The sequence below is a fragment of the Hermetia illucens genome, chromosome 3, assembly GCF_905115235.1.
Source record: "Hermetia illucens chromosome 3, iHerIll2.2.curated.20191125, whole genome shotgun sequence".
Classification (NCBI taxonomy): domain Eukaryota; kingdom Metazoa; phylum Arthropoda; class Insecta; order Diptera; family Stratiomyidae; genus Hermetia; species Hermetia illucens.
In genome coordinates, this window is record NC_051851.1 from 73,976,459 (window position 1) to 73,999,306 (window position 22,848).

At 39.5% G+C, this 22,848-nt stretch overlaps 1 protein-coding gene across 3 annotated transcripts in view; it reads right to left on the bottom strand.

Annotated features, from left to right (window-relative positions):
• LOC119650717 (probable sodium/potassium/calcium exchanger CG1090) overlaps window positions 1-19,723 on the bottom strand; it is a 33,086-nt gene extending 13,363 nt beyond the window's left edge. For 2 of the 3 annotated variants that reach the window (XM_038053728.1, XM_038053729.1), the window contains exons 1-3: window positions 18,852-19,477; window positions 1,445-1,648; window positions 1,138-1,387 (exon numbers count right to left, since the gene is read on the bottom strand). In XM_038053728.1, the coding sequence (XP_037909656.1) occupies window positions 1,138-1,387; window positions 1,445-1,648; window positions 18,852-18,854 (457 nt within the window). In that variant the 5' untranslated portion in view covers window positions 18,855-19,477. The other variant, XM_038053730.1, reaches the window with a different exon arrangement.
• Window positions 19,724-22,848: the final 3,125 nt, after the last annotated feature.

Here is a 22,848-nt window from a genome sequence, read left to right on the forward strand (position 1 = left end):
ATCCCTTCATGGTAATTCCAGACCATACTTATTTGTATCAAAAACAGAAAACTGGTCTAAGAAAGGTTGATGCATGCAAAAGGGACTAGTGAGAAATAATTGGGTCGATTTTCCATTTCTGGATTACACAGGTTCTGCAGTAATTAAATTTTATTTAAGACCAGGCATTCTTCTAAAATTGTCCTGTTTTGATCGAGACATATAAGCATGACTTTTTCTCAAACGGATATTTATTCAGGTTTCAAGATTCGACGAACTCCTTCCTGGCAGCCGTGTAACGTAAAGGATAATCTTCCAGCTTGTTAGAAAAATCATTGATTATTCTAGCATATTGTAGGATAATGCTTACAAGAAATTAAAATGAGTTGAAGTTTGAAGGATTTCATTATCAGGCAAATGACCAAGAAGCTTCGCATTCACAGAAGATACAATTGCAATTCTTATTGCATAATACTTAAAGATAGTTGAGGTTAATTGTTTAAGTTTGAAGTGTATTAGTAGCTATCTACAGGAGTATGCAGATCTGCCCTAAATAAATAAATAAAATAAGTGTCTATTCCTGAGTAACGATACGCACTTGTTATTACTTGATTGATATTCAAATTAAGAGGGGTAACGCACATTATAAAGGAAGGGAAAACGTGAACAAAAAACATCTACAATTAGCATCCGAGAAACCTAAGAAGCAATAGAAAAAGTCCGGCAACTGCTTTGGAGTATCCAGGTAACGTCTAGCTTGCAATAGGATAGGAAATGTTCGTCATCTGGAGCCCTCATTTAAACACCAAACTTTTTAGATTAAAAATGGTATGCCTGGCCAAATTTGGAAGAAAGTTTTCTCTAGTTTGGCTGCATGTTTATGACTTCATCGTAAATTTTACTAAAAAAAGTAGAAATTTGACTGAAAAGATGTTCATGGCTAAGGGAAAAAAATGTTTGTATATTTTTCGGTTATACAACCCGCAGTAACACAAAAAGGTAGAACCAAGTGAAAAGCCTAGTAATTTATCATTTAGTTATCCAATATAATATCATATCGAATGAAGAGTTTCCGTGGGATAGTCTTCGTCATTGAAAGAGAGAACAGCGATTTATGTTATAAAATTATAATAACTTTATGTATGACAAAATACTAACCTTCACAAATCCGATCCAAACTAGATACGAAATAGTCATCGCAAACTATGGCCAACCCCAGGAATGTGAAAATTGCAACAGTTACATGAATAACTAGACCACCATGCCGACGTGCATATGGTCCCATGAGAGGACGTGGAAACTGCTCAATCGCCGGAGGTGTACAATTCTGTCTTTTCGGTCGCCATGTAGGATGAACGTAGGGTACTTCTCGTTCTTCAGTGGGTTTCGTAGAAGTTTCTGTACTCCCCTTAAAAATAAAAAGATGTTAGACCTTTAAAGTTGTTTAAAATAGTGAAATAGTTACTGTAGTTGCAGGTTCTGTGGTTTTTCCTTCATTTTGGAGAATAGTAGGACTAGTCGATGTTTCTTCCTTGGCGCCTAGGACATCTGCTTCTGTTTCTGTTGCTGGCGTTGTGACCTTCGCTGAATATACTGTGATGCAGTAATATATCAGAAACAGAAAGCCCATATTCCATAGTCGGGCACGTCGTGACCTCCTCCTTATCGCCTAAAGTAAGTGAAATGAATTTGGTTAAGTTTTTACTCGGTTCGCATCATCTTAAATTCAAATAAACTCGAATGCAATTATATACGCCATTAAAAACACATCGAATGCACTCTTCGGTTCACTTAATCGCATTGTTTTGATTAATGTAATCTACACGCACCTTGCGGACTCAAAGACACAACGTCTTTAGATTGATAAGTTCAATCTTCATGTTTTCTTCGTTGTAAGGAAAGTGAATATCAAATTTCGTTTGCAATAACAAACAAGTAGCATGAAGCGAAAGCATGTCTGCTGAGAACCATTCAAAACAACTAATTTATCGCGATGCCCTGCATTGCAGAGAACTCGAACTTGTTGCCAGTTACGAATTCTAACCTTCAGGTCGCTGGCATGGATTCTTCCCAATAATATTATTCAATTAATCATCAATTGAAGAATTCCTCTTATCAGATTATGTATCAATGAATGTATTGATGCGATGCGACATTGTAATGAGCTAGTTGTAAATATATATATGCCTTGTTAATTGTAAGAAAGTATAACACATTTAGAGGGGTAAATATGCATAAGTACCAAAAGATGAAATTATTTATGTATTGAAAGTTACATTTTGTATTTGTATTTCATACATAACGTAATTACATTCAACCATAAAGCTATAATTCGGCACTAATTCTGCCAAAGGCGAATCTATCTTTAACTTGTATGTATCGGATCGGTATGTTGGCCGAGTGGCTCGAACTTTAGCCTCTCGATCTCATTTCACCGAGGCACAATTCCGGTCGCGATGGGTATTTGTGTTCGTCTTTGTTCTGTCTCGCTACTGTAGGCTTATCACTTGATAACATTAAGTGTGATCCGGTCTAGTAAATCGGTATAGCACAGGCAATTTTGATCTATTCAAACTTTGTTAATAATAGTAGGATCTCTACCAAACTTTCCAATATGATGTTTCATATTGTGATGTACTTTTGTGCTAGAAGTCCTAGCATGAACTTAAATGGTGTTTCCAAAAAAAATATACTATTATTAACTTTATTTGAGCAGATATCGGTAAGGAAGGTATTTTGAGGCCTAGATCTAAGAAACTATCATGATTGTTGACTTCTTTGAACCTTTGATTCACAAACCACAACCACCAAACTTCATGATAATATTATAGATTCAGCCGTTTCGGAGTAAATTGTGTGTAAGAGGAAGATATTGAATCGAAACTAAAAACTTAAAAAAAAGGCTATGGATCCCCTTTACAACACAAAGGAGTGAAAAGTAGATATACGTGCTAATGATATTGGCGGGTAGTGTCTAATTCAGATATATTTGTACATTAAACCCGCGGTATTCAATACACGTACTATATATGTACATATGTATGCTTTTGTGCACGAAGTAAAAATATGGGTACGATCAATTTATTTAGGTGCATGTATACATTATTCGGTAGTAGGCAGATTGTTTGTTTAAGGTGAGGACTACAACCCAAAAAATTTCTATTATATGTTCTTTAAGTACATTATCTTATGAGTATTCTCACCAAATTTTATAATGATCGGAGCATTAGGTCCGAAGTTATAGCTTTTTATAACGCATTACCAAGCTGCTCCAGAGTAATTGTGCATACACTGCCAATCATTCATTGCCGTATATACTGCTTACTGCCGTATATACTGCTTACTGCTTAGTTACAGTCACAAGAGAAACTATAATAGCCTGTAGTCAACATCAAATCGATGTTGTTGTTGTCTGCACAAGGAATACTTTTTGGACATGGAACCGACGACTCGGTCTAAATGAATAAATCAATTTTTAAACTGAATAATACAAACTTGAAACTTTAAACGCGACTTTTTCAGAATCGTATTTTTGTAAAAGTGCCTTTGCGGTAAACACGATTACTAAAAAACTACTAGTCGAACCAACCATTCCTAAGAAAACACTCTTGGAAAATATAGATGTAAATCTGCCATTTTGAATTTTTTTTTTGAAAAACATTTTACAGATATCTCACAATATGTTTTAATTGATGCTGCTGCTTTTTAACAAAAATTTACAAAGTTGTCGAAAAAATATCCTTATATCACCCGCTGCAACTGTATATCACCCCTTAAGAAAACTTCCTCCGTATTTTTTACTTTATAATTTCGTGGGAGCGCTGGGATCACGATCTGAAAAGTAAAGTTCGAAGTATGGCGGGAGTATCAAAACCGCTCCGTGTGTCTGTTGGTGTTCATCAAGGAAGCGCCCTATATACTGCGTTATGCAGATAATGTTTTCCTAGCGTTTAATAGCAAAAATGATCTCAAGTAACTTGTCCAAAAATGGAATGATCGCCTCATGCAACGCGGTCTCAGATTGAATCTAAACAAAACTGAATTTTTGATGACCGATCCCCATGAAACAAGCATAATCACTATCAGCGGCAGTGATCTGCCAAGAACTGAGCGATTTAAATACCTCGGGTCAACGCTATCAGCCAATGGAGAACTGCGTTATAAAATTGCTTCACGCATTAACGCAATCTGGATGAAGTGGCGTTCCACAATTGGTGTTCTTTGTGATCGACGTATCAACGAACATCTCAAATCTAAAATTTACCGCAATGTCGTCCGTCTTGTCGCTTCCTATGGTTCTGAGTATTGGCTGACTATAAAAGACAATGAGCGGCGTCTTGCGAAAATGGGGACGAAGATGTTGATTTGGACTAGTGGCGTGACTCGCCTTGTGCAGATTATCCGCGACCGATATGGTGTTGTACCGATTATGGAAAAATTGCGAGAGAGGCATCGTCGATGGTATAGTCACGTAATTCGTGCTAATGAGAATTCACTTGCCTGGATTATTCGGAACATCAAAGTGTATCGAGGAGGTAAGCGACCAAAAGAAAGGCCGAAACAATGATGGCTTGATACGCTGGATGTAGATTTGAAAGCCTCGGAATTGTATCCAGATCAGGCATTCGATAGAGCCAAATGGCGAAACCGATCACGACGAGCCTTCCCCCCTTGTGAACGGGACAAAGGCTGAAGAAAAAGAAGAAGAATTTCGTGGGAGCGTTTGATACCTGACGCAATTAAAACTATTACTATACTCAAACCCGTACATGCAATCAATGAAACACTTTATTTTCGGAAATGTATTGTCGCTGTTAATCTTCCAAGCTAACTAATGCCTTCTGAAATTCCTCTTTGTTCGCAAGTATTTTAAATGGACGTTGCTTTCCTTTTCTGAAAAATGCAGGACTATAAACACAACCAGTAAGGGTATGGAATCCTGGTAAAGCTCTGGAAAGTTGCTTACATTACAACATTACAATCTGAACTCAGTTAAGATATAACACAAATAATTTTGGTGTCAGTTGTACAAGTGACAACGAATAAAATTTAGCAACACAATTTTGTTTAATTCCAGCTTGTTCAGGACCATAAATACCATACTATCAGGCCTTTCTCAACGAACGTTAGTAGGCTTTAATTGACGAAGAGTAGCGACAATCAAAAACCATGTATGCACATATAAAGCATTCGAATTCGTAAGAATTTGTATTTTTTTTGGAAATGTTACCCAACAGCTTTGGTACATTTTTAAGTTTAAGGAAATAACTAACGAAAAAATTTATATCTGGCATTTATAAAATAATGTACAATAATATTATCCGATCCATTTGAATTTGAGCTCAAAGCTTCAGGGTGGATATCAACTGGAAATAAGTACGCATTCTTGCCGTTTGAAGACTCACTGTTGCCATCAAAGTTAAAGGTATCATGTTGGATAGCGGAGATTCGAAAGGCAATTTTCAATTCGGAAGTCTTGATTTTATACAATTTATCCAACTATCTATTATTCCACCTGGACCAAGCCTATGATCTGGAAAAATGGTGACCCAGACTGAATGAAAAAAAAAAGAATAAAAGTGGCGAGAGTAGAGTAGTTTTTTTTAGAATGGTTTGCGGTGGACACGATACTCCGTAACAATTCAACCGAAATCAGAATTTTAAAAAAATATACCGTTTTGTTTAGTGGCTGAACGAAGGATTTGTCGAAATACGTACTATTAAAAAAATGGCGGCAATTTTACCAAAATGTTCACTTTTTTAAAATTTCGATTATTTTGCTTACAAAAATATCTTTTTACAAGAATTGAAAATCCTTCATTCATCGACTAACTATTCATTATCATCAACGGCGCAACAACCGGTATCCGGTCTAGGTCTGCCTTAATAAGGAACTCCAGACACCCTGGTTTTGCGCCGAGGTCCACCAATTCGATATCCCTAAAAGCTGCCTGGCGTCCTGATCTACGCCATCGCTCCATCTCAGGCAGGGTCTGCCTCGTTTTCTTTTTCTACCATAGATATTACCCTTATAGACTTTTTGGGCTGGATCATCCTCATCCATACGGATTAAGTGACCCGCCCACCGTAACCTATTGAGCCGGATTTTATCCACAACCGGACGGTCATGGTATCGCTCATAGATTTCGTCATTGTGTAGGCTACGGAATCGTCCATCCTCATGTAGGGGGCCAAAAATTCTTCGGAGTATTCTTCTCTCGAACGCGGCCAAGAGTTCGTAGTTTTTTTTGCTAAGTACCCAAGTCTCCGAGGAATACATAAGGATTGGCAAGATCATAGTCTTGTACAGTAAGAGCTTTGACTCTATGGTGAGACGTTTCGAGCGAAACAGATTTTGTAAGCTGAAATAGGCTCTGTTGGCTGCCAACAACCGGATTTCATCGTCATAGCTGTTATCGGTGGTGATTTTCGATTCCAGATAGGAGAAATTTTCAACAGTAGTCTCCTATCTTCATTGTTTTAGTTTGACCAATGCGATTCGATGTTGTTCGTTCTTTTGGTTTTAGCGCTGACGTTACCACCATGTACTTCATCTTGCCTTCATTAATGTGCAGCCCAAGATCTCACCCCGGTTGCCGCCTGCTGGATCTGGATGAAGGTAGATTATACATCTCGGATTGTTCTTTCCATGATGTCAATATCGTCAGCGTAGGTCAGTAATTGGGTGGACATGAAGGGGATGGTGCCTCTCGCATTTACATCGGTATCGCGAATCATTTTCTCCAGGGCCAGGTTGAAGAGGACGCATGATGGGGCATCCCCTTGATGTTGAATGGTCTCGAGAGTAGCTCTGCTGCTTTTATCTGGCCTCGCACATTGGTCAGGGTCAGCGTAGTCAGTGTTATCAATTTCGTTGGGATACCGGGTTCTCTCATGGCCGTGTACAGTTTTACCCTGGCTATGCTATCATAGGTGGTTATAAAGATGGTGCAACAATGTCTATATTCCAACAGTTTTTCCATCGCTTGCCGTAGAGAGAAAATCTGATCTGTTGCTGATTTGCCTAGAGTGAAGCCTCTTTGGTATGGGCCGATGCTGTTCTGAGCGTATGGGGCTATCTATAATTGCTGCACTGCGTAATATCTCCCTTTTTATGTATGAGACAGATAATACGTCGTTGCCAGTCGTCAGGCATTGATTCGCAGTCCCATACTTTGAGCATCAGTTGATGAACCACTTGATGTAATTGGTCGCCTCCATATTTAACCAATTCGGTTGTAATTCCATCCGCTCCTGGCGACTTATGGTGTTTAAGCCGATGAATTGCACGGACTGTTTCTTCTATACTTGGTGGTGACAGTGTTTGTCCGTCGTTTTCAGTTGGCGGGACCTCCAACGCGCTGATATTTTGGTTATTGAGTAGTTCATCAAAATACTCAACCCATTGCTCCAATATGCCCAAATCAGATTTCCCTCTTTGTCTCGGCAGCATGAACATCGAGGTGTATAAGGCTTCATCCTGCTGACTTGTTAGCAAAACTTCCGCATCTGGTGCGGTTGCTCCCTGTACTTTTCTAGTTCACAGAATTGTTGCTTCTCTCAGGCTTTTTTTCGTCTATGAAGTCGCTTCTCTGCTCGACGGAGTTCGTGATAAGTCTCTGCGCGTGCCCGCGTTTTTGAGAATGCAACATTACATTCTTCCGTTTCGTTGCTAGCTTACATTCATCGTCAAACCAGCCGTTCCGACTTTTCTTGCGGCTGGGGCCAAGTATCGTTGTGGCCGTATCAATGATAACGTTCTTCAGGTGATTGTGAAGATCATTTGTTGATGCTTCATCTCCAGGATCTCTGTTGACTGCGGTTATTGCGGCATCCATTTCTCCCTTATAGGTGTTGCGGAGGGCTGTGTTGCGAGTGGCTTCAGTATTCAGTCTCACCTGATTGTCAGAGGGGATTGTAGGTGATGTCGCAATTCGAGCTTGGAGCACCATGCTAACGAGATAGTGATCCGAGTCTATATTGGCCCCCCTATATGTTCTGACACTCATCAAGGCTGAGAGGTGGCGGCGTTCAATCAGCACATGGTCAATTTGGTTGAAAGTGGTCTCATCTGGAGAGGCCTACGTATGTTTGTGGACCGCTTTGCGCGCAACCCAGGTACTTCCAAAAATCGTTTCGTGCGATACTGCTAACTGAATAATCCGCAGTCCGTTATCATTGGTATCCCTATGTAAGCTATGGGAGCCGACGTACCGCTTGAATACGAGCTCCGTCCCTACTTGACTGTTGGAATCTCCAAGTATGATTTTGATATCATATTTGGGACAGGCTTCGAGGGTCCGCTCAACTGCCTCGTAGAAGGTATCCTTCTCCGACGCTGCAGTCTCCTCTGTAGGGGCATGAACGTTTATAAGGTTTATATTTCTAAACTTGCCTCGCAAACGCAGAGTGCATAACCTTTCGCTTATATTTACAAAGCCGATAACAGCAGATTTCATTTTTTGGCTGACTAAGAAACCTACTCCGAGCGCATGGTTTACTGGATGGCCGCTATAATATATGGTGTAGTGGCTCTTCTCCAGGAAACCGGTCCCTGTCCAGCGCATCTCTTGCAACGCTGTTACATCAGCCTTGTATTAGGACAGGGTATCGGCTAGCTGCTCAGCAGCATTCCGTCTGTACAAGGAGCGCACGTTCCATGAGAAAATGCGCAAATCGTTAATCTGTTGTCGTTGCCGGGTTCGTCGTTGTAAAATCCATCCTCTCCGAGGCTCCTTCATTTTATCCCGTTTTTAGGCACAGGAGACTCGCCTTCATCCTTCTCCGTCTGCAGGTTTTCATAAAGAAAGAACTCCCAGCGATCACCACGTGGAGGTGGAGATAGAGTTTGGTAGTAGAGTTGTTGGTGTTGGTTGGGTGGGTACCAATCCACTTTTCGCCCTGGGATCTATACTACCCTTTTAGCGCTGACTAACTATTACATATCATAATAAATAAGTGGAAAAAATTTGGCGTTGATTAGAATAGTAGTTTTAGTAACCTCGTCCACGGCAAAGACACTTTGCACGATTCTAAGCTAACCGCGTTTAAAGTTTCAAGTCGAGTTGTCGATTCCAGGGTTATAAACTATTCCATCTGTAGATTCCAAAACATGGATTCGATGCCGTTATAGCTTCTCTGGTGGCTGCAACTCTGGTGGCGGTGAAGACCCAAAAGTCTATGCACAACTACGGTGGAGCAGTAAACAACCCCTTAAAAGTGAATACCTTCTAAATTGCTTTCTGGCTTGATTTCTGCTGAATTTTTATCATAAATTTTTTTTTTAATAGTGAAAACCAACTCGCCAGAATTAACGATAGATCTACCTGCAGAAATTGTCCATTCAGCCCTTGCAGCTTTTGCAAAGATGGTTTTGTCACTTATTATTACATTCTGGGAATTTGATATTTTTCCTAGGGGGTGGAACAGGGGCGTGATCGTTGAGATTCCAATGAAGGGCGGGAGAGGAGCTTGCTTCTGGCTGCCGCTAAGATAAAATATCCCAAAAGGCGCATTTCTGTTTTGGAACCTCAACGTGCAGAGTTTAGACCCCGCCCTGACTGTTCTTTATCGATTCCAAAATGGCTTGCGACAGCGTCAACAGGAAGTGCATCTGGAGTATCTCTGTCCTTATAATTACTAAAAGTTAACTTTAGGAGATCTTCCATTTTGATTTTCAAAGGAAACGGTGTCTAACGCGATTTTTCGTTTAATATCGTTCAACCAAATCGGACCGCTTTTGGACGAGGCATAGGGAAATGAAATGACATCAAATTTACTTTAATGGCGATGAGGTTTTTGCTTCTTAAATATCTTAAATATCACTTCCTTCCACTACTAAATACATATATAATATATAATTATATGCGTTACTTTTTGTGCCCAGAAAAACAATAAATATGTCATTTTGTGTATAAATTCACTCGCACACCGAGACGAAATCAACAACTTTTTGCACTTCATATCAAATTGGAAAGTATGGTTTCAGCCAGAATTGCAAAGCGAATAGTTGGCAGACAAACCAGTACATCATCTATTAAATGTAGTGGTTACAATAGTAGGGGATTCGTACGCTTGGTTTTTCCACAAAATGACTTTTTCCGCAAATTAAAAGAGTTTTTGTGGGAGTTTAGGAAGCATATTGACTCATGATTGCTCATCAATAAAGATGGAAGAAGCTAAGCTAAAGTAAAGTTTTCCACATTTAGGATATTTATATTATTCCGAATAAGGAGAATGAGTAAAGGGTCACGTTCTTGTTGGCCTATTGTAATATTGTGTGGAAAAGGTCTTTTCATCGATTCAATTTTGTCAACATGTTTTCAAAAATATTTTCTTATTTAAATGTGACTCATACTTCACAATAGATAAGAAATTGCCTCAAAAAGCATCACACTTGTCTTATGGCCGCTACGTCCCGTCCAGCAAAACAAACTGAATGTGACTCATGCAATTTCCTTCCTTTCCTATGGTGAAGTCGCACCAAATTTCCAGGGAAAAGGATCAATGAATACATTTCATTTATGTGGGGGCGTCAAAGGAAATGACATAAGTAATCAAAATGATTATGAAATGTACACGGTTACTTTTCTAAACTTCATGTAAGGGCAATTACAGGAATTGATTGATGACGAAAGTATATTCGGTTCTCGATAAGTGGAGGTGATTAGCCTGTAACGAATGATGGCTAGAAGTTTTTAATATATATAGAACTTGGCCTTAATGATGAAGCCGGGAAAGCCATTAGGCTATGGTGAAATATAGAACTCCAGTGGAAGTGGGCAGGAGGACTTGCCTTTGAAGAATGATATTGTTAGCTCTCAGAGTAATGGATAGAAGGAAAACATATATCGTTCTCAAGAAAATTGTTCTAAAAATAATCCCGTTTAAATTTGACAAACCTTTTTATATGCCTTTGTAGGCTCTGACAAAAAATGTACAGAAATCAAAAAACAATGCTGAACTAGGATGAAATTGGAAATTGGCATATAAAGGTCTCAGTAAGAAAAGAAAGAAGGAAGCAACTGACAATAACTACAAAAACTTGTGATTTTGCGATCTATAAATAATGGAGCTCTGGGAATTCGGGCAAAATGGCTCTCCTAATGATAATGTAATCCAGCAACAACTAGATCAGTCCCTGAGCGACAAATACATATTAGTGACAATACCGTTGCCAATGCTAAAACTTCGTGAAAGGTCCGGAAATTTCTAATTTATTCATCGCATTCCTTTCTGCCATGATTTCGGTCAAAATCGACCGTTTTAAGGTTTTGTGTGAACTGTCTGTCTGTCACACCCGATTTATTCGGAAACGGCTAGACCGATTGTCACGAAAATTGGTGAGAGTATGTAATCTGGTGTTCCCTTTACATGCAGTAAGTGGCGCCATCCTATGTTAAGTTTAAGAGGGTGGTCCCCATACATATGAATGGAGGGTGCACATTTTTTTTTCACAGAATGTAGCCATGTGGGGTACCAAATGAAAGGTCTCAATTAGTACTTTTCGAAACTGGTTCAATATTTGATATTGGGTGAAACATAGGGGAGTGAGAGCTTAAAATATGACCCCCAAAAAGTGTAACAGGCCTCGTTCTCAGAACCTATCCAACCGAAAAATCTGAAAAAAATCACAGTAGTGCATCTCTACACAGTTTGGTCAAGTTTGAAGAAAATCCAACTATTATTGACAAAGTTATAAAGTTAACTTTACAGTTTTTTCTGAATTTCGTGCACTCTACAACCTGCATGACGTCTTCATCACATATCAATTCGTCAATACCACAACGAAATGAGTTCTTATGAATTGGGTCCCAAAGAATTATTTTGTTTTGGTTTTTTAAGGTTTTGTTTGTAAAACGAAACCTTATTAAAATCGGTTCAATGTCTGTCTGTCTGTCACAGGCACTTTTCTCAGAAACGGCTATACCGATTGACACGAAATTTGGTGAGAAGGTGGGACCTGCAGACCCCCAGACATGAAGTGGGTGACATTCTCCTACGTTGAGACTTAGGGGGGTCCCCATACATGTAAAAGGGGGGTGTACAATTTTTTTTTTCACCAAATATAGTCATGTGGGGTATCAAATGAAAGGTCTCGATTAGTACTTTTCGAAGCCGGTCTTAGTTTTGAGATTTGGTGCCAAATGCGTTAGCAACTTAATGAATGTGCTGCATATTAGCATATAATTGCATTAAATCAAATAAGTATACTCTCATGGCGAGCCGTTTCTAATGAGATAATCTGATACTTTATTTTAGATTATCCGTTGAGGCTTAGATTTCATACTGGAGGAACATTTGCGATTTTCAAATTTTTCGGTTAGATAATCATAGAAAACAAGACCTGTTGCACTTTTTGGTTACGTGGATTTTGAGCTCTATTTCCTTTGCATGTTCGACGATATTAGAAGTTAGGTGAGATTTGAAAATTACTCATTGAGTCCTTTTATTTGATACCTGACTCTATTCTGGGAAAAAAAACTTACATCGCCTTTCATATGCATGGGGTCTCCCTCTTCAAAAACAACAGAAAAAGAATGATTCCACTGACGGACTGTGCACAAAAGAAGCTCCGATCTGCACGCAGTTTTCATGTACAATCAAGATTTTAGGTTGGCAAAGTTCGCTCCACGTCGGCAAGGTTCGTTATGATGACAGATTATGCCATTTGCATGCGGCGCTTCTCGTTTTCGGCTGTTACTTTTAAATATAATTAATTTAAATAAAATTCGTTTTGAGAACAGCGGAAGGCACTATTTGCGTTGCAAGTGCTAATTATTAATGCCACTTGCATTAGCCCTGTCGCTTTCATTCATAAAAATTGAATCTAAACAGGAGGGGAGGGGGGGGGGGGGTTCAAAGTACTTGAAGCTGTTGCCTAAAATTTCTCAGATTTGCTCTCTATCTTCGACTTTTTATTCGACTGATTTTCTTATGGGTGTAGCTGCTGCTGTTAAGAAGTATAAAGTGGCAAATACCGATCCAAAAGCATGAATTCAGGTGGCCCCAACCTTGTCAATGAAAACTTCTGGAAATATTTCAAGGTAAATTATCGTTTTCGAGAGTGAGCCAAATGCAACATTAGTACGATTCAATTTTAGATAATTTTGAAACTTGTTAAGGATAACCGTTCCATTCGGGTTTGCTTGTTGACCTCATAAAGTTACAAGCTGCTATCGTGCTATTATAGAATGCAAACGAGGGCTAACGCGCCAGCTGACAGGTTTAGGGTAAAACCTTGAGAGTCTGTTGAAGGGCAATTGCGTGTGCCATGAGAAAAGCATTGCGGAGAGCCCCGCATATGTTCATTGTACCTCCTATAAGTGGATAAAATACGCCAAGCAGCTCTATGAGAGATTGTTGTCAATTTTTAGTTATATACTTTAATTCCCGTCAAACCTTTCTTTCTTCTAAATTCTGTAACAAGTATTTTAGGTGAAATAGGAAAAAGTAAGGCTATTACATTTAATTCGTAGATGGAGTAAATCCTTAGTTTGAAACGCTGTAACCCTGCCAAGGATGAGCCCAACATTGGTTGAAAAAGGAAGAAAGTTACTACATATAGTCGGCAAATATCTGATAGTGTCAATGAGTGGATTGGTGACAATTGACAATTGATTCAAGATAATAATAAAATTATTGAAAAATTTGACAAAGTTTTGGAAAAGAACGTCTTACGCACCGCATATGCAGCGATCAAATGATTTAGGCAAGACTATATTCCTCGAACCAACCTTCGTTAACATGTGGAAGAGAAAATTCTCAGACTACAGAAAATTCGCTTTCGTCTTATTAATTTGCAGAGTGCAGAGGGTTTACCGGAACTATGCCTACGGATATGGTACAGAACTCTTGGTACAAAAAAGTTCACCAATATATATGGTCGATTGGCACATAGCATAAACTAGGTCGTTAGTCGGCCGGAGGAATTTCCATACTTCCTCACTGCAGGGATTACCTACCTTATCCCTAAAAAGGACACGGTGCCGGACTCCGCAGACACAACACCGATTACTTGTTTACCAACCCCCTACAAATTCATAACGTTCATTATTAGTGGAAAGGTCGATGGGTACACTTCGAGACCAATAACATTCTGTCCGAGGAGCAGAAGGGCTGCAGAGTTTGGTCAAGGGCTGGCAAAGACAACTATCGACTCGGTAGTTGTCATAGAAGCAACTAAAAGCCAAAGAAATCTCTTTAGTTGCTATATCGATTACGCCAACGCTTTTGAGTGCGCCTCGCACACCATCGATGTCCTACATCTGTATCACATTGATCCCAAACTAATAAAGTTCTTGGAGACAGTCATGGAGGGGTGGCATACCACCTTATTAGTAGATTCATCTGAGAGTACCAACACCCCAGAGCCTCTCCGTATACGGAGAGGTATCTTCCAAGGGGATTCGGTGGTTTTGCATGAAACTAAACTCCTGCTCGATGCTGCGGGGTGTTTTTGACGGCCACCACCAGTGCTTTTATCTTTTAAGAAGGTAGGAAATGTTTGCCACTTAGTGCTAGTATTAGGTACAATCCGGCATCCGCTGAGATTGTGATCATTGGGAATATAAATGAGATTAACGTTTTTGTAAATAGTAGAAACTGGAAAGCCAGCGAGGGTTGGCTATAATGGATAACGCATGCCGGCTTATTTCTTCTACTTCTGTCCTTGCCTACACCTATGCTGAACCCTGTTGAAAAGATTTTCTTCGAAATAAAATTGTAATCAAGAGCCTAATTTAATCAGGAATTACAGGTGTGTCACCATTAGATTCCTCAAATTTTTATATGGATATGATGATGCAATTTCCGAATACGGTGACTAAAAATGAATTGCACTAGGATTTGTTAGAAAGTTTTAAAAATGTAGAGATAAAATTAAATTTTTGAATTCGGAAAAGCATTGTTTGACATTTGACATTTGACAGATCACAAATTCGACTCGGCAGATCATTGAATTGGCTCGAAAAATAGATAATTTGTTTTGAAATATAGTTCTTTTCATTTGTTATAGCGTTGCTAAGGAGTTAATTTCATTCATTAAGCGTTGATTTTATTTGCAAGAGCGTTAATTTGATATATTTAAACGATAACTTAATTTGATGAATAGTGAATTTGTCTTGCAAATGGTAAATATATATGGTTGACGGCCCAGTAATTAAATTACCACGGGGTTGAATCCCGGTTCGTAATAGACGTTCGTGTTCGTCCTTGTGTTGCCTTGCTGCTCTGGGCTTATTGCCTGCATAACACCAAGTGTGCTAACAGTGAATCTGGAATGATCTCACTGAAAACTATGTCTGTGGGGATCCTCTATAATCGTGTCTAATATTGGAGGGATTGGACTGGAGAATCAGGCACAAAGCGAAGTTGTATGAAATTTTTAACGATTCAGCTACATCCGTTCTAGTCATATTTCGCAAGCTGTAGTAGGCAAGTCAAGTGGAGCATAAGGACGACGCAACAATCCCCAAGTGTACGGGTAAATCTCGAGGCACACCTTCCAAGAAAAACCACGAAAAAATATGGGAAGATACGAAGCTGCTAAAGACAAGCAGTGTGGGTATGAACCAAGTTTCATGAACTCATAGACATTATTTGGTCTGACAAAACTATGACGAAATATTGTCACGAAAGCGTCATTTGTCATTTTTGCGGAAACTATAATATAAAGGGTTCTCGGTGTTGTATATATGCTATAAAGTGCTGTCAAAAATAATGGAAAGGTCCGAATCTTTCCCAAAAATATTGTTGCCAAATACCAGGAAGAATTTCAACATGGAAAGTCAACGATTGATCAAATATTTTCAGTAAAACGGAGACTGGGAATATGACGTTGATGTCTATCAAATTTCCATTAACTTGAAACAGGCATAAGCTAGGGTCAATCGTTTGGTAGCGTACACAATACTCTTTGAATTTGAAATTCCAGCCAAACGGATTAGATTCATCAGAATAACAATGAGTTAGTTTAGCGCTCAAGTAAAGAGAGAACACCAATTAACAAGATGTTTCGACACAGACTTTGGATTACAGCTGACCTCAACACTATATCACATGACTCTGGAGAATATGATAAGATACCAGTGGATCTAAATGGTACACTGCTTTACAAATCATTGCACATAGTAGCTTATGCAGATGATATAAATATCTTGGTGCCACAGAAATAGACCCTGGTGGGGCGTGACGAAATAAAATAAACGAAGAGAAGACTAAATTCAGGAAACAACCAGAAGAAAGACGGATATCAGACAGAACACGGTTTAAAACTCGACAATTTTGTGTACTTAACAAGTCGACAGATTGGTGTACTTAAGCATAATTCTCACAAAGGACAACAACAAAATGAACGAGATTAACGAAACTTCTGCAGGAAAACAAAGTTCACAATATATAAAAAATTTATTCCATTTGTCCCAGACCAGAGAACAACAAATCAATGTTTTCGAACGTCGAGCCTTCAGGAGAATCTTTGGTGTGGTAAAGGTGCGCGGCAGATGGCCAATGAGATATAAGACAACAGCGAGTTGTGCCTATTATACAACGAACTAGAAGCTGCTATCCATATTCGAAAGCTCTAGTGGGCAAGCCATAAAGAGCGTATGGACGTCTGAAGGATATCCAGGCGCCTACTTAAAGGCGAGGTGGAAGCCATCAAGAGAATCCCGAAACTGACTGGAGGACCTAGTGGAAACGGAAACTTTGGAAAGCCAAGGACCGTCATTTGGGCGTCATAGAAGAGTATGGTGAAGACCAGGATTCGATTTGGTCTGTGGCGCCATTGATGACGAAATCCTATACATACTGCAACTGGGTGCGGCAGTGTCCCCCTCAGATTTTCACATTCATCCATAAAACAAATCGGAATGCGAGGAGCTGGACACCTCGGGTATAAAGGTTGTGTGAGAAGCTTTTTATGCACGTTTTTCCACTCATACACAGCTAAACATTCAAAATATTCCTGGATATGTGTCCAATCTTCAACTCCGTCGTACATATGAGTTCACTTTATATGAAGATGACGTTATATGTCTTAGGGTGCAATATGCACTTGAAAAGCAAAAATTCGACCTTCTATAACTTTGTTAATAAATATTATTACTTATACTGATCCAAATTTTATACCCCTAGAATGATCTTAAGGGGGTTTTAGGGCCAATTTCTAAAATATAGTAATATGCTATTATTAACTTTATTTGAGCAGATATCGGAAAAGGATGTATCTCGAAGCCTAAATTTTGGACAGATACGTTTTTCAGTTGGATACTTTTTGGGGCACATATTTTCACTCCTTACTCCTCTATGTTCCACCCAATATCGGAGTTAAGATCATTTTCGTAAAGTATTAATTGAGCCCTTCCATTATTAATTAATTATTAATAATTATATTCTGTAAAAAAAAAATTGTTCCCCCTTTCGCACCCCATTAAACCTAACATAAAATGATGCAACTCGTTGCTCATGTAGCGGCTCACATACCACATATTCTTACCAAATTTCGTGACGATAACTCCAGCAGTTTCGAAGTAAATCTCATGTGGCAGACGGGCAGATAGACAGACAGATATTGAACCGATTTTAATAAGATTTTGTTTCACACAAAACCTCAAAAAGGTTTGCTTTTGGGAATTTATAGTAGATGGTTTACGAGCGTATTGCGGAAGAAACTACTCCTAAATGATAGCAGAAATACTGGATAGGGAGAGCCTACCCATAATTATGACGTCCGACGTCTAAAAGTAACTGATCCGAAAAGAATTACGAAGATGCACAAAGATGAGTCCATGTCTGCATTCAAGGCGAGCTTCTAATGTAACGCTTCCAAATATTGAACCTGGACGGAAGATCTGGTCTCATTATGCGAGCGCATCGATGGAGATGTAGTATGACGTATGATGTAATGTTTTCAGATGGGCAGGGAGGGTGGATTTAACGGACACGTGTGCGGTTTTAGTGTATTGAAGTTTTTCTTTTCTATACAATTTGCAAAGTAGATTTAATGTGAAAAAGCACAACTAAATAAAATAAAGAAGTGTCCTTTCATACCCTAGGTAGCATTTTCACTGGAAATTCAAAAGATACAGCGCTTATTCTCATTAAGGCAATTTTTCTTGGTATAAAATAATGCGTGGGTCTCCCTTTTAATTAATAATATTTCACATTTTAGCCCACAGTGCAGAGTTATTTACGATTTGTAATATATATTCAGAATTGCACGTCTCAATTTAAAAGCGGGTTGTGTTTGAGGACGTCTAATGCGTACATTCGAAAGAACCCCTATTTGAAATTGTTTCGGTGGAAATAAATCGTTTTCCCACACAACCATCTTTCAGGTCAATATCGACTCTACTCGAATTGCATTCAGATTGATCTCCTAAAGATTCTCGAATCGATTGGTCTCCTCCGGTTACTGCTACCAATTTGCCAAATTCTGCTCGTTTGTCTCTTTGTCCTCCAGATGCCTTCCAGCGGCTTTGGGCAAATCGAGGTCAGACTCGAGTCGAAGTCCTACATCCGAGCAGCTACCGCGCCGTTTAAAGATTGCAATCTCGGATTTCACGGCCGTAAAAATCTGTTCCAAGTTCTCTGCACACAATGGCAGTTGGGAAAAGCTGGATTACGGGAAAAAGTGAGTCAGCAGAAAGTTCCTGGCTTCAGAAATTCGTTACTGTGGACGAGACCGATGCGGACCATTTCGAAACCTTTGACCGCGCCACCGACCGAGTCAGCAATAACTGCTTCCTACGTGTATCGGCTGGGACGGGAAATGCCAATGGGGTCGCTCTTAATCAATTACGTAGCTACGCATATTTGTGTACATTTGCTCCGCAGTCCTGCTAAAAATAAGTTAAGTGAAAACATCTCACCATCACGGATGACTCGCAGGCCTGCTAATAACCCACTATTCTCGTTTCCTCGCCCGGAAGCAGGGTCGTCGCTGAGTAGACAGTCTGTAATTAGTTCTTCCTTGCCACAGTGTTTTCCCTCAGATTCCCTTCATTCATTTCCACATTTCACTCTACGTTCCGTCCGCGCTGCTCACGATATCGATTTACGATTTTGTGGTTTAATATCTAATTTTGGCCATTTATTCCGACATCGTCGCCGACTAGCAATGCACCCGACAGTGGCCGTACAACCCTTTTCACCAATTACTCCAGAATTTAAATCACTTCCGAAAATCCGACAGAAATTATTGCACGGAGAGAAGAAATTTGCACGTCAATTATTCCAAGGCAAAAATACATATAAATTCAGAAACGGATTTTCCGAGGGGTTGTGCGAGAGGCAGGGTCGATTGTGAATATTCTCTCCCTCGGACACCTCGGATTCGAACCGGGCGAATGTCGGACGCCCCTTCGACGACTGGGGTTGGTCCTGGCTGCGAAACGGAAATTATTTGCACTTTCTACACTTGCATCACCACCGCAACGGGCAAGAAACGGGAAGCAAACGCAACTGCAGCAAAATTGAACCAGATTAGCAACTTTAGGAAATTACCATTGCGAGGATTCGCCGAGGACGAAGACTGGAGGAAACGTTGAGAGAAAGAAGTGAAAACCGACGACACGACGACGATGACTGGCTTGACTGCGGAAGGAAAGTCGAGGCCCAAGACGACGGTCGACAGCAGAGCACAGCACTGAAGGGGATCCCTGCTCGCAACCAGTAGCCACCGTAGTTCCACAGCTCCTCGACGCCCCCGTCCGCTCCCTCAGAGCACTTCCATCTCGACTGTTTGGCGACAAAACGTACACATGAATGATCCACACATTGTGCGAAGCTCCCCACGAAGAGTGGGCAGCAATGTGGTGTGGAGTGAGGCGCCAGCCGTTGTAGTACGCGTCACGAGCTTATAAAATGGATTGGGAGCCGTTAACTTGCGTGGGGGCCAACGGAAGAATATTCGCCGGTTGACCGGCGCACTCGGAGTAGAGTTTGGGTTAAGGGTTGTTAGGGGCAGTTGTGAATAAATCTTCGCTGTTTTTGTGCACTGGATTAGGAACGGTTTGAGTATAAGATTCAATTGGTTTGTGCATGAGCCGTGCTATGAACTGTTATACTGACGAATTGGTACGATTGTATTGCACTTTTTGTACAATAGTATGCCAATACGACTGTTTAGTGCAAAAACAGTGATCTTCCTCTTAAAGGATTCGATTCTTCTCTGCATTTGAGGGACAGGAGAAAACTTAAAAACTAATCTAATGTGAAATTAATGAACAACGCTTTGTTTGTTGCTTCATGTGTTAGTTTAAATGGAAAGTTTTGAGAAGAAAATGGTTTAGTAAAAACAGCATTTACATATTTTCAAAAAATGTCGGCAAATTTCTAAAATTGAATTTTTTATGACAAACATAACAACTCTTAAGTGCAAGGATATTCTAACTGATGTCTACGAAGTTTTCTCTCCTCGACACGGTTTACAACAGATAGCGTTGGACTACAAATATACAGTAAGCCAAATTGTAATCCGGACATCGTACGAAATACATGTGTTCAGAAAGGGGGTAAAAGGAGTTGTAAGTATTTTGTTTCTTTTACGAAAACATAACGTAACCCATGGATCATTAAGTCCCAAGGCCAACACACATCACGCCGCGACTGCTACATTGGATCGATTGGTTGACGCAGTTAAGCAGAAAAGACCTTAAATGGCAAAGAATAAAACCCGATTTCACCAGAATAATGCGCCAAATCCAGAGCCGATGAAAACGGTGGGAAAATTGCACGATTTATTATTCGAATTGCTCCCACACCCCCTATATTCACCAGATCTGGTCCATCTGACTTCTGCTTGTTCACAGATCTCATGAGGAAGCTCCAGGGAAAGAGATTCGGCTCCGATGGTGAACTGAGGCCTACTTTCAGGATAAAGTGTTTTATAAGATAGGCATCGAAAGTTTAAAAAAACACTGGAATGGGTGTATCGCCACGGAAGGCAACTGTCTTGGTAAATAAAGTCGAATTTTACGAAAAAGAATGCATTTTTATTATAATAGTTAGTCTCGGAACTTAATGCCCCATGGGTCATGGTGAATAGCAAAAGAAATTATATTTTCGTATGCGAAATTGAAATCCGGCTAGTGCTAAAAAATCGTAATAATGACATTAAAAACTCCTAAAGTGATCAGCTGGAGACTTTTAACATCATAAACATCCTTCACTGGGTAGTGGCTTTGATTTGATCAAACGTTGGACACATTCGGCTGGATTTTTTCTCTATTATTCGAGAAGACGTTCCATCAAGTATTTCTATTCGAAATGGGATCTTCGCGAAGCCTGCCGTTGTCATAATCCAGTACTCAGTAATATTGCAGGCCGAGGAGTGTGGAGAGGTTTTGAGTAGCTTCGGACAATTCAACACTACCATGCATGCAATATATTTTGAATGTTTGACCAATATCCAATTTTATACGAAAATAGAGTTTCTTTTGTTGATCGCCTTCAGCATTGCATTGTTTCAAACAGACTGTACACTACGTTTTTGTAAAAGAAACAAAACACATAGAATTCCTTTTATCCCTTTTCTGAATACTTATGTATTTCATACGACGTTGCCCGAATTTAAATTCTAAAATGAAAAAAAAAAGAAAAACGAATTTAAATAGAACAACAAAAAATGGTTTTTGAATACTACATTGAAAAGTTCTGTTTAAATTCTAAAGGCATATTGCCATGGAATACGACGTGATCTCAAATTCGTGTTATGCTCACGAAAAGAAAGTTTACATAATTACTTTTAGCGTCCAATATCCAGGATTGCGGACGCAACGGGAATGGAAAAATAAAATTAATTTGCCCTTAAACTTTGAAAAATCTGTCAGGATTTACATTTTTAGACCAATTCTCAAGTAAAACCTATAGGGGCTTTTGTAAATAATGGCGACAGGCGAACCATGCAGGTTATATATGTATATATAATATCACGAAAATCATATCACTTCAAAAGGTAATGTCACATGATCATCCCTGAGATCAATTCAAACATTACCACATTTTACAACATCACCTAACATCACCGTATTACCCAAAATCACCACATTACCTAACGGCATCCCATCGACTGTCTTGGAATGTAATATTACAAACATTACCAAACACCACCGTTCTTGGTAGTATACGTGGGTTTGAGTTTAAGTAATTGACTTGTAATGTTATTGCTTAGTAATGAATCTTGGCTGCTAATTGATGTATGTATGGCATTATTCTACGTAATATTTCCTGGTACAAGCAGCCGAGGCGACTATCGATTGCCGCCACCAACTATAAGTTGCGAGTCTATTCCCACGGCTGGTTTAATTGTGAAAAGATGATTCTGATTTTGTGCCTGATAGATAAATTTATAATTATGCCAAGTAAGGATAACTTCAGTGGAATCATGCTGCTTCACAAAAAACATGATCTTTTTTTCCAACTTTTGGTTGCTTCCTTGGTCCATGATGGTCAACAGTTAGCCAAGTTGAAGAAAAATTATCAAAGTGCTGTAAAATTGCTCATTGGATTGGCCTCGCTGGAAACTTCTGGATGAAGTCATCGAAATTTCCAATGGAAGAGTGAATACTTTTTCGCATAGTTAAAAACTACATCCAGATGATAACTGCAACGTAGCTGAAATTGTTCTTCTTAAACCAGTATTTTCGATTGTTTCGTGTTCACTTTTCCATTTTAAAGAGACGTTCGCTTTAACGAGCGTCTCTTTGAACTCCTGTTAAGTCAGCGTAATGTTCCGCTTCTCCTTAAACTTTATTGGCAGAATTCGTAAGAAGTCTCACTCATAAATTTTTAAGAACATTACATGAAGGAGTGTCGTTCTCGCTCGATTCAATGTTGCTCGTGGTTTCGTTCCGCTACGGCACTCTG